Source organism: Leptopilina boulardi, unplaced genomic scaffold (assembly GCF_019393585.1).
Source record: "Leptopilina boulardi isolate dan_hultmark-lab unplaced genomic scaffold, ZJU_Lbou_2.1 LbouV2_229, whole genome shotgun sequence".
Classification (NCBI taxonomy): Eukaryota; Metazoa; Arthropoda; class Insecta; order Hymenoptera; family Figitidae; genus Leptopilina; species Leptopilina boulardi.
In genome coordinates this window covers 1,704,418-1,721,412 of record NW_026137784.1, presented here as the reverse complement: position 1 = coordinate 1,721,412, position 16,995 = coordinate 1,704,418, and the positions used below count along the sequence as shown (strand labels likewise).

Below are 16,995 nucleotides of genomic sequence, written 5' to 3'. Positions count from 1 at the left end.
TTTTAATTAAATAGTAAAAAATTTTAATTTTATGACTTTTATTCATTTGAGACAGTTCTAAAGAATCTTCTTTTAAATAAATCTATAATTATAATTTAATTTTTTTAATTAAAAATATATAAAATTATAATTTTAAAATACAATTCTTAAAATATTATATTTAACAAAATTTTAAATTATTGTGCACGTAAATTTATAAGATTATAAATAAATTTCTATAATGTTTAAAATTATAATTTCAAAATACAATTCTTAAAATATTATATTTAACAAAATTTTAAATTATTGTGCACGTAAATTTATAAGATTATAAATAAATTTCTATAATGTTTAAAATTATAATTTCAAAATACAATTCTTAAAATATTATATTTAACAAAATTTTAAATTATTGTGCACGTAAATTTATAAGATTATAAATAAATTTCTATAATGTTTAAATTTATAATTTGCATTTAAATTTATGACAGTCAGTGACGAGTATAATGGTTGCGAGATACCTTCATTAATATTATATTTCCCACGGAATTGAATACCTTTGTATAATTTCTATATGTTGAAAATAGATTATGTAAAACAAGAATATTACACTTCTGAAATTCTAATCAAAATTAACCAAATCCTTATTATATATATATATATATATATATATATATATATATATATATATAAATTGATAGCTAAAAATAACTGAATTTGATAAAATTATTTTTATTTTAAATTCTAATTTAATTTAATTATTTATCTAATATAATAACTATTAATAATTTCATTTTGATTTCAAAATATTTAATTACCTATAAACACGAAATTGATATCACTTTCTATAATTATTTTCAAAGTGAAATATTATTTTTAAAAAATAATTCCCGATTACCTTTGCGAAATTATATAATTCAATGAACAAAACTATTATCACTATAATGCAATTATCGTTTATCAAATTGTAGATTAGTTTCAAATATAAATATATCCTCTTTTTAGGAATACAACAAACAATATTAAATTTCATCTAATATTAAATTAGAGATATTAAAGAGAAATAATTTTCGAAGCAATTATTCAAATATTATAGTCAATTAAAATATTTAAAAAAAATCTAATTTTCCACAAAAGAGTTTATACTCTATAATATAGGAATTTAGTTTCAGTAGAGAGAACTAAAGGGTTTTGAAATTTAGAAGAGTTTCTCTCAAGCGACCACAAGAAAATTTGGCATAACACTGACAGCACAAAGCATTCCATTCAAGAATGAAAGCTTCCTTGCGGTTATATTGCATAATAATTATTCGACAGGATCATATTATACAAGAAAATAGAAATTAAAGAAAAGTTTAATAATTAAAAAAAAAAAAAATAGAAAATTCCTTAAAATATTGTTTAAGAAAATAATTTAAAAAAAAAATTTTTTTTTTCTTTATAAAAACAAAACAGCAAAACAATTATGAATAAAATATGTTTGTAAAACTAAGCTCAAGGAAGAAGCTTTTTACATTTCCAGGAAGCTAAATAAAAGGATAAACAAGAATGGAAGCTGGTTATTCCGGTAATGCTTTTCCATTGTCCTGCTAAGAATACCGTGATGGATGTTTGAGCGAAATATATATACTGCCCAAAAATACAACAAAATAAATTCTTAGAATAAAAAGAGGAAAAAAAAAAAAAAAAATTCACACAAGTTGACACTTCAATTAATCTAAACAGATTCATTTTTCTCTCACAGTTATACAATTCTTGCAAAAAAAAAAAAAAAGGAAATGAGTTCGAAAGATCTCGCGTGTCCCATGAAATTTATGCTCAACTTTTCTGCGTGACGAAGCAAAATGATTTGTCGGCTAAGAAAATTTTCTCCCCCGTTTACGTGTCTCGTTAGCTTTTTCATCCTTTGATTTTCTTTTTTTTTCTTTGCTTCCTTTACTTCACTTATCTCGTACATTTAAACTAGTTGCTGGTTAATTTGAGAGGTGAATTCAAGGAATGAAACTTTTAAGGAAGGATTGAAAAAAAAGAAGCACAGGAGCTTTTTACTATATCAGATGCTTCTTTTCTGCTCATTGCAGCGATCGTAAGGAGGGAAGAAAAATTTTATTCCTCGTATAAACTTATTTTAAGATCCGTAAAAATATTACTTTACTATTATTGATTTGTTTTCTCTTATTGTCAGTCACTTTAGTTTGATGATCAATTTGAAAAAAAAAAAAAAAAAAATGCCTTCTACTTTTTTACAATAAGTATTCACCAACTGGAATCTAATATCCCACTTGGAAAGATTCCCCGGAAAATGCCCCCTGGAGGTTCTATCAAAATTCCGCCGGAACTTCCAACGTAATTCCGTCGGAATTCCATCGGAGTTCCAAAGAAATTCCCCTGTGATTCCGACGGAATTAGGACTCTAAAAATTTTCAAAAAATTAATCAGAATTCCATCGGAACTCCGTCGGAATCACATTGGAAATTCTTTGGAACTCCAATGGAATTCCAATGGAATTACGTTAGAAGTTCCGGCGGAATTCTGATAGAACCTCCAGGGGGCACTTTCCGGGGAATTTTTCCAAGTTTGATTATTTAAACACAACAATTTATTATAAATAATTAAAAATTAATTAATTAAAATTTTTTTTAATTTATTAAATTTTTTTTTAATTAATTAATTTTTAATTTTAATTAAAATTAAAAGTTTATAAGAAATGAATTTCTTCAATATTTTTTTTTCTGCAAATATTTGTGCAAAAAATTTAAAAACCTTAAAACAACAACAAAAATTGCCTTTTATCAACAAATGAAAATTTCTTAAATTGTTAATAAAAAGGAAAATATTTCGAAAAGAGTTTTTCTTTTTTTTTTTTGGGAATTGAATGCGATAATGGTTTTTGAGAACAATTTATTGAAGCGAATTGCGAGTATCGCTTTACAAAACAATGAGCTCATTGTTTCACGTGTTGGAATTCATTGTTGCAGCAGTTTCGTTGAATTGGTTTTTCCTCGTATTGTTAGTTTGCATTCAAAATATCCAAATGCAACACGTTCTAAATATACAATAGGGATATAAATGCTCAACGAGGATCCTCAATTCGGGAGGATGAAAAAAAAAAAAATGAACGATAAATATAAATTAATATTTTACTATATAATATCCAATTCAGTACACGATAATAGAATCCCAAAGTTTTTTTTTTTTTTTTTGTAGTGGTTTTTCTCATCGTTTATTTCAAAAATTAAGTTTTTAGGGATTAAGTTTCTTTTTTATTGACGAATTTTATTGCTAAACAAATTTTGTTCAGTCAAAAAAAAAAAAGTAAATCCAATTTAAAAAGCATATTTCAAAAAGAATCGACTTTTTTTTTTATTTTATAAAGAGAAAAAACGAAAAAAACCATCATATATGCGACATAAAATCAATTTTCGTAAATGTGTCATATATGCCCCAAGGGCGTGATGGGTTTGAATAATTCCAGTTAAAATTCAATTTCATCAATAGACGAAAAAAAAAAAAAAATAAAAATAGATGACAATTTTTGCAAAAAAAATTTGTTCATTTGTCATAAATGGTTTACTATTTTTAATGATAAAAATGAATAATTAAAAGAAGTTTAGAAAAAACGCTTAAATTGATTTTAGTTGTTAATTAATAAAATACTATTAAAAAAAAATAATATTTACTGAACTAGTACTGCAATTGTTAGTAACAAGCAAGTATTTAAATACAGAATTAGTTCTGAATTTTATTACGGATAAAATTACCGGAACCAATACAGAACCAAATTATCAGTACTGGAAAATAGATTCTGAATCAGTAGTAAATCAATACTGATTGTAACTACTAAACTAATTCTGTTAAAAAAAATACTGGCAAGTTAGTTCTGCAACCAGAACCAATACAGAACCAATAATGGTTACCAGTACTGGCTAATCAGTTCTGTACTAGTAACCAGAACTCCTACTGAACCAATAGTGGTTACCAGTACTGAACAATTAGTTCTAAACTAGTAACCAAAACCAAATTAGTTCTAATTTAGTAACTAAAACCACTACTGAACCAATAGTGGTTGTCAGTACTGGCCAATCAGTTCTGAACTAAAACCACTACTGAACCAATAATGGTTACTAGTACTGACCAATTAGTTCTGCAATAGTAACTAGAACCATTACTGAACCAATAATGGTTACCAATACTGAACAATCAGTTTTGTACTAGTAACTAGAACCAATACTATCAAATTAGTTCTGAAGTAGTAACCAGAACCACTACTGAACCAATGGTGGTTATCAGTACTTGCCAATCAGTTCTGAATTAGTAACCACAACCAATAGTGGTTATCAGTACATGATAATTAGTTCTAAACTTGAAACCAGAACCAAATTAGTTCTAATCTAGTAAATAAAACCACTACTGAACCAATTGTGGTTGACAGTACTGGTCAATCAGTTCTTAACTAATAATCAGAACCAATATAGAACCAACAGTTCTTCACAGTACTGGCAAACTAGTTCTGAAGTATTAACCATAACAAATACAGAACCAATAGTGGTTACTGGTACTGACCAATTAGTTCTAAAGTAGTAACTAGAACCATTACTGAACCAATAATGGTTACCAGTACTGGACAATCAGTTCTGAACTAGTACCCAGAACCAATATAGAACCAATAATGGTAACTAGTACTGGCAAATTAGTTCTGAAGTATTATCCATAACAAATAAAGAACCAATAGCGGTTACTGGTACTGGCAAATTAGTTCTAAAGTAGTAACTAGAACCATTACTGAACCAATAATGGTTACCAGTACTGGACAATCAGTTCTGAACTAGTAACCAGAACCAAATTAGTTCTAATCTAGTAACTAAAACCACTACTGAACCAATAGTGGTTACTAGTACTGACCAATTAGTTCTGCAATAGTAACTAGAACCATTACTGAACCAATAATGGTTACCAGTACTGAGCAATCAGTTCTGAACTAGTAACCAGAACCAATACTGGCAAATTAGTTCGGAATTAGTTACCCAATTAGTAATCAACCTCTACTGAACAATTGGTCGTTATCATTACTTGCCAATAAGTTCTGAAGTAGTAACCACAACCAATAGTGGTTACCAGTACTGGCAAATCGATTTTAAACACACAATTAAAACCAATAACCAATAATAGTCATCTGTACTGATTAATCAGATTTGAACTAATGCTGAACTACTATTATTTGGCACTACTAAATCAGTACTGAGCCAATACTAAATGAAAAATAAATTTACAGTACGTCAATTCTACTCTTCATAACTGTGACAATACCAGTACTGCGTGACAGTATTTAAATTCCAATTTTTTTCTCTCTCTTATTTTTCAAAACTCACCGTTCTCCTGAGGACAGTTCTGACAGTCTCAACTTCCTGTGTTGGCCAACGTGCATAAACGACCGCTGACAATGCAAGTACAAAGATTCCTATCCAAATTGTCCATGCCATTACATTCTTTGACCTCGTAAGAAGCTTCCTTGCCGTCTTAGTTGAAATAACTTCCTGCGTTGGAATCTCCAACTTTTGTGCCTTTCTTAGAATGTCTTGCAATCGCCTTTTGGCCTGATCAACGTCAGGAATCCCCATTCTTGTGTCCTTTTCACGTTTGCCTCTTCTCTACTTGAATCGTGAAGGGCAATTCTTTCACAAATGAAGCACACACTATCTCTTCAGGACGGAGGCATTGGAATAAAGCTTCAAAGTCAAATTCTCAATAGACTTTCTCTCTCACTTTCTATTTCGATTCGTATAAAAAGATTCTTTCTCTTTTTCTTTTTTCTCCTTTATAAATGTGTCGAATCTCTGTAAAAAAAAACCAACCCAATCGTGATCCTATTCTAATATGGTGTGGCACTCGTCAACGCCTGGGAATGTCTGGTAAGGAATGAAAACGAGAATATGAAGGAATCATCTATAATCGTCCATTTGAATTCAAGTCACGTAAAAAGAGTTTTAATGGAAGAACCTGCTCTCCTTTATATGTATATCTATATTTTCCTTGATAATTAATTCACAATATATACCTCGTCGTCTTAGATGGAGGAATTCCATCGATATATATTTTTATATATATATATATATATGAAAAACGAAGACTATAATATCGAAAATTAATGTGACATGAGATATTTGCCGAAATATCGCGTAATCGAGGAAAATTGGAATGTCATTACTCGGCTTATCAGTATCGATTAATCTGATGGTAATTAGAACAATTTCGATAATCTCGAATACTGCCACACTGATAATAATCTGCGCGCGAGTATATATATATATATATATATATGGAAGGGAGAAACTCGAGCCAATTTCAATCATGACAAAAGTAATTTCTGGGTCATCAGAAACAGTGAACACACAATGCCCGCAATTGTGGTAAATGGTAAATGAAAGTGTCATACGTTTTAGTCCCTCCCCAATACAATGCACACATTTAAGTTCAACTCTAACTTTTATTACAATATGCATATATATATATATAGTAACTCGAATATTGCAAAATTTCCTATATAGAATCCACTTCAAATCTGACAATATTATTTCCTCTTTTATACATATATATATATATATAGAGAGAGAGAGAGAGAGAGAGAGAGAGAGAAAATTCCACGCAACAGGACGTTGCTTTTAACGAGATTCGATCCGCAAGGCGCATCTGTCTTCATTCTCTTCTTGAAAGGATTTCATAACCCAACTATGAGAAGACATTTATGGCACATAAAAACCTTTTCTTAAAACCTTTTTAGAAACGTCTAAGAGTTTTAATTAGAAAGATCTAAAATTATATCAATTACTGCTTGAAACAATAGAATCCCTTCTTTCCAAAAAAAAACATCTATTTTTTCGAAATAAAAAAAAAATTTTTTTGCTTTCAATATAATATAATTTTATAGTTTTAATAAAGTTTGAAAAAAAAAAATCTTTTACCGATAAGATTCCCTGGAAAGTGCCCCCTGGAGATTCCATCGAAATTCCATTGGAATTTCATTGGAGTTCCAAAGAATTTCCAATGAAATTACGATAGAATTCCGCTGAGATTCCGATGGAATTCCAATTAATTCTTTTTTAATTTTTAGAATCTTACATTAAGGAAATTATTATATTATTATAAAATAGAATTTTTATCATAGAAACCTTACTAAAAAAAAAATTTTATTTTTTATGAAATATTTATCAGCAGAGCTAGAAATCAATTGGCTTTCCATTGTCCAGCATTCATTTGAACAAACATCTAGAAATTTTTTTTTTAATTTCTCTAAATTATTAATAATTTTGATAATAATAACAATAACAAATTGAGTGCAAAAAAAAATAATTTAAATATTTAAATAAAAAAACTAAGATAATATTTCATAAAAAAATAAAATTTTTTAGTAAAGTTTCTATGATAAAAATTCTGTTTTATAATAATAATAATAATAATAATAATAATAATAATAATAATAATAATAATTTTCTTAATGTAGGATTCTAAAAATTAAAAAAGAATTAATCGGAATTCCATCGGAATCCCATAGGAAATTCTTTGGAACTCCAATGAAATTCCAACAAAATTCCGTTGAAAGTTCCGACGGAATTCTGATGGAATCTTTCCAAATGGGGAAAAAAAAATATTCTCAAAAATAGAGGAAAATTCCTCTCTTTGCGAAAAATTCTCTTGTATCGAAAATATTACTCTCAATTGAAAGAGTATTTTTCTCTTATTCTAAGAGGAATATTCTTGAATAGAGAATAATCCTCTTAAAATAAGAGAATTTGTGTAAGGAAAATATGCATTAAAACAAGAGGAATCCTCTTTGCAAACAAGAATATATTTTTTTTTCAATGTAATTGGAATCTATTTTAGAATATTTTATATGCAAGTAATATACTAATTTTAAGAATATTTCACACTAAATTTAAAAATTCTTTGTCCATTCATTCAAAAGTTAATAAAATAAAATTTTTATTTTTTATATCTCTAAAAAAAATCATTATTTAACAAAAAAAAAAAATCAGAATTGAAGAGAATCTTTTAAGGAGAAAAGAAAAATTAAAATTTGAATTAAAAATTTAAGAAAATCTTTCAAATAGAAAAATAGAGGAATTTTTAATAATGTACATAAAGAGAAAAATTTCATCAAAAAAAAAAAAAAAAAAAAAGAGGAAGAATCCACATTACTTTTTTCGTGATTAAAAAAAGGAAAAAACCAATATTAAATAAAGATTTAATTAATTATTAAGCTAAATTCAAAAACAAAATTGCCGAACAAAAAAAATAATATAAAAAGAACAGTTTACTATTATTTTCTCTTATTTTCATTTTTTTTTCTTTTTTTTCACAACGTTTCAGTATTTTAAAAATTAAGTCATGAATTTTAATTACAACACATGAATTAAATTCCATGCACGTTACTTTCATTTACTACGGTAAAATAAGTTAAATTACATATTACATACGTAATTTAATAACTAATTCACTTTTAATTTAAACTACCGCAAATTTTTTTTTTTTTTAGTAAAATTCTTTAAATACCTGAAAATATTTTTATCATCTCTAAAATAAAATTTTAATTTAAAATTTTTTTTTCCATGAAAAAAATTTGTTTAAAATAAGTAAAAAGAAAGAATTAGAGGAAAAATTTGCAAATATTATTTTATACAACATCTCTATCAAATCTCTATCTAGATTAAATCTCAAACAATTAATAATCAATTTCAGTATTATATATAGACTTTGATTAATGAATACGTAAAATACTCATTAATTATAGAAAATAATTTAGATATATAGTTAATTGAAGTTTCAAAATTAACAAAATTTATTATCTATATACGAGAATATAATAATTGTTTAATTTTTTTTTTTTAAAATGCATTCAATATTTACTAAAACTAATTAAATATTTTTATATTTTAAAAAAAAAGTATGTTTAAAATTTTTGTATGTATATTTTTAATAACTTATTTTTCCATTAAATAGTTTAATAGAACAAATATTATTACTGCGAAAAAAGTAATTTTTGTGAAAAAAATTTATTAAATCATAAAATGCAAATATATATATATAAATATATACATTGGAAAAACATAAAAGTAAATAATCAAATTAAAATGTAATTAAATTTTTTATTTTTAGAAAGGTCAAAAGTTTAATAGCACAGTTCACTGAAACATTTTAATTCAAATTTCATCAGCAGATTGTTATTTTAACGAAAAGTTATTAAAAGTTACATTGTAATTTTAATAGACTGAATACTGAAAACTTTTTCAATTAAATATACATATTCAGTTCCAATTCGTTGGTAAATCAGTTTTTTTTTCATTTTAATAAATTCGTTGTATAAAAATAATAAATCATTGATTTTTCACAAAAATTTGAAATATTTTACTAAAAAACAAATTGTTCTATTTTCTTTTTTTTAATTAGTAAAAAAATAATCGCATAAAATTCCTCTATTTTTTCCTCTTAAAATAAAAATATTTCTTTTTTTCTTTCTACAAAATTCTCTTTATTTTATTTTTTTTTAAATTAACCTAATATTTAATTTTGCATATTTAACAATTTTTAGTTTATGAATAAGTAAAAGAAAAAAAAAAAAAAAGAGAATAACAATTTTTTGTGTAAAATTTTTTTTTTTTTCCTTGAGAAAAATATTAAGAAAGGTGGAATAAACAGCTGTTATGGATATGCACCCTGAATAATTCTGCATGAATGAATAGGAAGGTCAAGTTAAGCAAGAGGGAAAATCCCACTGAGTCAGATCAAAGTGGTGGGTTGGTACGAGAAGTGGTTCACCGCGTCAGAATTTCTATTGGCAACTTGACAACCACAATACCAATTTGCCCTTTGGGGATTTAAATCTTAAAATTAAATACTTCTTCACTGACAATTTCATCTAGAGAAAAATATAAAATTCCGAAAAAAATATAATTTTGATATCTGTTATATATTACAATAAAATTTATTCTAAAATCCACTATATAATACTCTTAACGTAAGAATATATATATATTTTAAATGATAAATTTATTCTTAATTTAAGAATATATTCTGAAATAAGAATTTATTCTACAGAATATATTCTAAAATATATGAATATCTAAATTTAAAAATATATATTCTAAAATATAAATGACAAGAAAAGGGACCTTAATAACAAAATATTTTAGATTATGTTTGTAATTTTTGTACTTGACAATAAAAAAAATTACAAATTACTAATGTTTATATCTTCATTAGATCCAAAATATTCAATAGAAATTAATTTTGATTTTATACATAATTAAAAATGAACGAAGCTAAAACTATCAGTAAACATAACCTAAAATTTTTTGCCATTAAGATCCCTTCTCTTGTGAAACGTCATAAAAAGAAAAAAAAATCTCTCAAATAAAATGCAATTAAAAAATAACAAATACCAAACAGAATTTAAATATGAAATATCAAAAATATATTTATAAAAAAAAATTCCAACCACCTAAAGTAAAAAAATCAACAAAGGTTTTTTTTAAAAAAAAAAAAAAAAAAACAGGAATTTAAAATGAACAAGAGAAAGAGGAATCTACCAGCAGAATTCCGAGTTCAATATCAAACGGGACGATTGATCAAATTGAATAGAAGCCAATGTTGAATTTTCGAGTCTTCATTCCTCGAAAATTAATCAGAGATATGCAGACAAGAAGCTAATTAACTGGAATCCAGAGTCGCGTTTTGTTGAAAGTTATCTCTCTCTCTCACACACACACACACACACACATACATCGATATGGAGCATTCCAAGATTTTTTCGAGTGTGAAATTTCACGCTCTATCTGCTGTTCCAATTTCGATTCTCTTTAATAACTTGCAATCCATTGGGCGAAGATTTACTATCGAAACGAAAATGGGAAACAGAATCTATATATATATATATATAAATATAGAAGAGAAGAGGGCAATATTCTTGTTTTATCTAATATTACCCTTCTGCCATGAATATCTTATGATTACAATATACCGCATTCTATATTTTCATTATGGAAATGGGTTCGAGGATATTATCTTACAGTAGAGTATTACCAAAACAATGATCAATATAATATCTATTTATATATCTACTAAACGAAACAATACAAATTTTTACTCAAAAATCAATTATATAATTTTTATATTTATTTTTTTATATCAAAAAAAATTTTATAGCCCATTATTACTATTTTTTTGACACTAATTTTTATTGGTACATATTTATCAATAATTAATGTTAAACTCTAAATTTGAAGTCAGTGAAAATATCACTGATTTAGATGTAAAAATAAATTGTACTTAACTAAATAAACTAAATTTTATTTGCTTGCCACAAATTTGTATTGTTACACAAATATATTACTTAAATAAATATTTTTAATATGTACAAAATTTTACTGTTATAACAAAATTTTATCGTTTCTTACAATAATGTATTTTTAAAACAAAATATACTTTCTAAATCTGAATTAGTAGTTTTTCTACTAATTAAAGAGTGCGGATTCGTTTATCAATTGTATTAGTAACAGTTTTGAATCTTTTTTAGTAGAAAACTACTAATTGCTAGTAGAAAACTACTAATTCATGGAGTAAATCGTATTTTTTATTATTTTAGATTAGTAAGCCGATTTACTCCATGAATTAGTACACTCAGAAAAAAGATATGTTTAAACCAAATGTACCATTTTTTTTTTATATTTACCCAATTTTTTTGGTTAGTTCAAAACAAAATTTGTTTAATTCAAATAAATATTTATTTGATCTAAATAAATGTTTGGTTTATTTTAATAAATTTTTTTGAACAAAGAAAAAAATTAAGCTAAATAAACGTTTGGTTTATGCAACCAAATGTTTGGTTAACTCAATGCATTTATTTTGTTGATTTAACCAAAATTTGGTTGCTTCAAACGAATTTTTTTCTGAGTGTACACTGAAAAAAAAAAATTTATTTGATTCAAATAATCGATTACTTGACTATTATCAAATAAATATTTATTTGTATCAAATAATTGTTATTTAAATCAATTAAATGGTATTTGTTTCAAATAAAAAAATTATTGGTTCAAATACAATTTATTTAATTCAAATAAAAATTATTTGGTTCAAGTAAATATTTATTTGATAATTCTCGAGTATTTGAATCAAATAAATTTTTTTTTCAGTGTAATTTTCTATTACTCTCTAAATTTAAATTAGTAAAAAAGTTTACTAATTTGAATTAGTGACTCACTTTTTGCTTTAGAATTAGTTAAATTTTACTAATTGTTAGTAAAAGTTACTAATAATTAGTAAAATTTTACTAATTGAGAAGCAAAAAGTGAGTCACTAATTCAAATTAGTAAACATTTTTACTAATTCAGATCCGCAACCGTTTCATTAGTAGAAAAACAACTAATTCAGATTTAGAGATTAAATAAAAAGAAATTTAATTTCAGATTTGAACAATACAGATTTGTTGTTGCGATCAAACAAAATTTCTTGATTCCAGTTTTAGTAAATGTTTGTTAATATATTTGTTTTCCCATCTAATAACTAAAGAATTCCGATGAAAATCTAACTAGAAGAAAAATTAACTGTCATTCAACATTAAAGAAATCTTTAAAATCACAAGTGTGCGGAAAAATCTCCAAACCCCATGTGTTTGCACATGGGTCATTCGAAATTCGATCAAATGCCTCCCTATCATCACGGTTATTGATCTCCCATCATGTCATCACTAATCACATAACGATTGATTTCACATCACATAAGTGACCTTTCTCATAACAAAACAAATCTACCTACCACAATAAAATAATTCAACTTTTTTTGGGGGAAAAAAAATACCTAAATTTCCGAAACCTATCCAAAAATTCCAACAGGCGATGATAGTGCTTTTTTTTTTTTTTTGATATATAATTTCGAATTTCGAACCCTCTCTGACCTTTTTCTCCAAATATCCGGCTTTTGGTTTGTGAACATCTGCACTGCGGTTCGTTAAACTATTTCGTTATAATATTTTTTTTTTACCCAAAAAAAAAAAAAAATAAATATTTAATCAAAATAATGGATTCCACAAATATGAAAAAAAAAATTTCCTCAAAATTATGAAAATACTTTATATATATATATATATATATACACAGAGAGTGACGAGGGATAGAAAAGTGAAGGAATTTTGTTTTTATTTCCTAGAGAGTACTTGTTCGACAACTACTCCCGGGACCCGCGACGGGTGCGAACTAACCATCTTCAACGAGGGTAGCTACCCTTATAGATAAAACAAAAACGTAGCGCAAGCGCCACAAAATACCTCACAGTAGGCGCAAGCGTCATTGTGGAAATCGTAGTTAAAGCCTAAAAACCGTTGTACGAAATACATACACACACACACACATATATATATATATATATATATATGTATATATGTATGAGGTATTATATCTCAAGTCCAGAAGCAATAGTGAACGGCGATTGGACGTCGTCCAGTTTCACTGGGATGCTCTCTGTTATAAATCTCTATTAAATTCGGTTCTCGCGCGAACCAGATAATGACAGCGGCGGCGGTATATAAAAGGGGTACAATCGGAACCGAACGCTCGCGATATATGGATTAATAACGGATTCCTGTCGAAAAATTTAGAGAGTCAGGGGAGATGCGGACAGTTTTTACATTTCTCGTGTGAACGTACAGAGAGATATATTTATGGGAGTTTCCTCTGAATGGATCGAAAAGAGAAAGAGAACTTTTTATTTTTTTTTTTTTCCTTTTTTTTTTTTATCCACGTCATAACCGGAAACTATGGGAACCAAACGCGGGGAATAATTCATTGACACTCTACTATTTTTTTTTTTTTTTTTTTTTTTTTTTTGTAATTGAGGAAATTGTAAATATTGACAATCCAATAAAAGACAAAAAATTAATTCAATAATAGTAAAATGAAGTAACATAAAAAATAGTTGAAATATTAAATATTATTTAAAAAATTGAGCGCATTGTGTGAAAAATTAGAGAATTTTTATTTTTCCAATTATTCATTTATATAAGGAAATATATATATATATATCAATTTGAAAAATAATAATTCGTCTTAAAAATAATTTTTGAAAAAATTTAATTTATTCCAATAATCGGTTATTTGACTATTAACAAATAAATATTTACTTGAATATAATAAAAATTTTCTAATTTAGTCTCTAGATGTCTGACTAAAATTTACTTGTACTACTGAGAAAATTACAAAATTTGTATAAAGTCTGATTAAATATTTACTTTTACTACTGATTCCATACTTTAGATAATGTGTCTGACTAAACCCGACTTTTACTACTAAAACAAGTAGAAAATTTTTAAAAGTCTGACCAAATATTTAGTTTTACTACTGATTTTCTAATTTATTCATTACGTCTGACAAAACCTAACTTGTACAACTGAAAAAATCACAAATTTGTACAAAGTCTAATTACATATTTACTTTTACTACTGTTTTCATAATTTAAATAATATGTCTGACTATAACCGACCTTTACTACTAAAACAAGTAGAAAAAATTTAGAATGTCTGACTAAATATTTAGTTTTACTACTGATTTTCTAATGCAGTAATTCTGTGTCTGGATACAATTTACTTGTACCAATGATAAAGTTACAAATATATAGAAAGTCTGACAAAACATTTACTTTTACTACTGTTTATATACTTTAAGCATTATGTCTGACTGAAATCGACCTTTACTTGGATCCAAATAATTTTTGTAACCAAATAAAAAATAATTGAATAAAATAAATTTTATTTGAACCAACAATTTTTCTATTTGAAACAAATACAATTTAACTGACTAAAATAATAATTATTTATTACAAATAAATATTTCTTTCATAATATAGTCAAGTAACCAATAATTTTAATCAAATAAATTTTTTTTTCAGTGTAATTAAAATATTTAATTTCTTTAAAAAAAAAAAAAATTGTAAAATTTTTTTTAAAAACGCTATAAATTCACGACAAAAAAAAAAGTATAAATTACTAAGAATAAGAAGAATCATCTTTTGAATTTTGGTACTGACTTTAATATGCAACGTCAATAATTGAGAACTAGAGTGGAACAGTAGAGAAAAGTTTAAGCTGATTGTAACTTGGACAGTTTAATGGAAATTTAATGACTTGTGAAAGATTATCGGTTTATGCTACTACTTTGTGTAAAATTTTCTGCAAATAATTACGATGAATATTAAATTTCTCTTAAATGTTACAATTCACACCGAAAATGTACATTTACTAACAATAAAAATAATAATTTTTTTCTAACTTTTTCATATAATAAATTATCCCAAAAAAAAAAATATTTATTTTACTCTCAGTTTCTATTCTATTTTTATTATAAAACAAATTACAACTAAAAAATTGTTAATGAAATAACAAAGTTAATTTACATTGAAATATACAAGGAAAATGAGAATTTTAATAAATATAAAATGTAGAAAATAAAAAACGAATGAAATAAAAAAAGAAGTGAATAAAATAAAAAATAAACTAAAAAATGAGTAAAAAAAAATATATATAAAATAAAAAATATATTACCTAAAGATACCCTAGGGATAATTTTAACGAGATATAAAACAATAAATATAAAAAAAAAAAACAAGATAGTAAAAATCAAAAGTAGAATAATAATAATAATTTGTTTGATATTTTTCAGGAAAAAAAAACAATATGAAAGTCTAATAAAAACAAATCGAATTGAATGTCCGTAAAAATCATAACCCTCATAATTTCTTATTTTGCCGAGTCGATACTTTAAAGAAGAAAAGGCTTCTATTGCGAGTCGATAAAGTCAGGGCAATAAAGCCTTCGGTAAAGTTCAAAGAAGTATTGAGCTTCCTCAATATCACCTCAATAAACTGACTCTACCTTTTCGGGCCACAAGTGGGTATCTACTTTTATTGGCGGATTAAGAAACGGATTTTCAACCACCTCTTTCTTTTCTCTTCATCTCTTTTGTGTATATATATATATATATATATATATATATATATATGTTTGGTCCTTTTTCTCCGGGTTGTGCTCCCTTTTTTTTTTACTTTCTTGTATGTATACACAAACGTATTTCGAAAGAGGTTCAAAGGGTCTTTTGCCTTAGGAGGGTCTTTCATCGAAAGAATTTAATCGAGAGAGTCTCGCTGTCAAGGGAGAAAGTGGTTTGGACCACAGGTTTAAGCTTCTTGAGATTAGCCTTGTTCTTATATATATATATATATATATATACGAGAGGAGATGAACCATGTGCGGAAATAAAGAAATAAAAAAAAGAGAGAGAAAAATAAATGTGAAAAAAAGGGGGACCATGAGGTCAAAATGGCACACGACGAACGAGAGATTAATGTACCCTCGTGGTCTAATTCGAAACTTCAGGATTTAGACAGGGATTTGTGTTTCTTTTCTACAGTCACTAAAGATTTAACGCCAGATTAGTTTCCATGTCCAATACACACCACTATTCCTGTGATTTACTTCATGTTACAATTTAAATTCTACATCGGAGAAAATGCCAATGAAACGTTTAAAAATTCTCTAAATTTTGTGAAAAATAACGTATCAAGTTTATTTTACAATTTTAAAAGTATCAAATTAATACCAAAAATATCAAATTGATATAAAAATTTTAATTTAATATTTTCTGTATTAATTTAATACTTTTTTCTAAATGAAAAGTTAAATATTTTTTTATTATAAATCATTTTAAATTTATTACTAAGAGAAATAATATATTTTAATTTTTCCATTAAAATTCTCTCTTTTATATATATATATATTTAATGCACTTTTCTATAATTTACTTCAACCTTTCGTGAAAAGGAAGAAACCGAGGAAAACCACACTGAATGTAAACAGTCGTCCTTTTACATTTTAAGTAATAAATATTTGAACTTGAAATGTTCAATCATAAATTTTCTCACGACTTTTAAGTTAACCTTGCGCTTCTAGAATATAAATGATTCTTGATTTTAAATATTCAA

General features: G+C 25.7%; 1 protein-coding gene across 2 annotated transcripts in view; it reads right to left on the bottom strand.

Annotated features, from left to right (window-relative positions):
• LOC127280005 (uncharacterized) overlaps positions 1–13,205 on the bottom strand; it is a 152,967-nt gene extending 139,762 nt beyond the window's left edge. For both annotated transcript variants that reach the window (XM_051302687.1, XM_051302688.1), the window contains exons 1-2: positions 12,923–13,205; positions 5,349–5,813 (exon numbers count right to left, since the gene is read on the bottom strand). In XM_051302687.1, coding sequence (XP_051158644.1) covers positions 5,349–5,597 — 249 coding nt within the window. In that variant the 5' untranslated portion in view covers positions 5,598–5,813; positions 12,923–13,205. The remainder of the gene's footprint in view (positions 1–5,348; positions 5,814–12,922) is intronic.
• Positions 13,206–16,995: the final 3,790 nt, after the last annotated feature.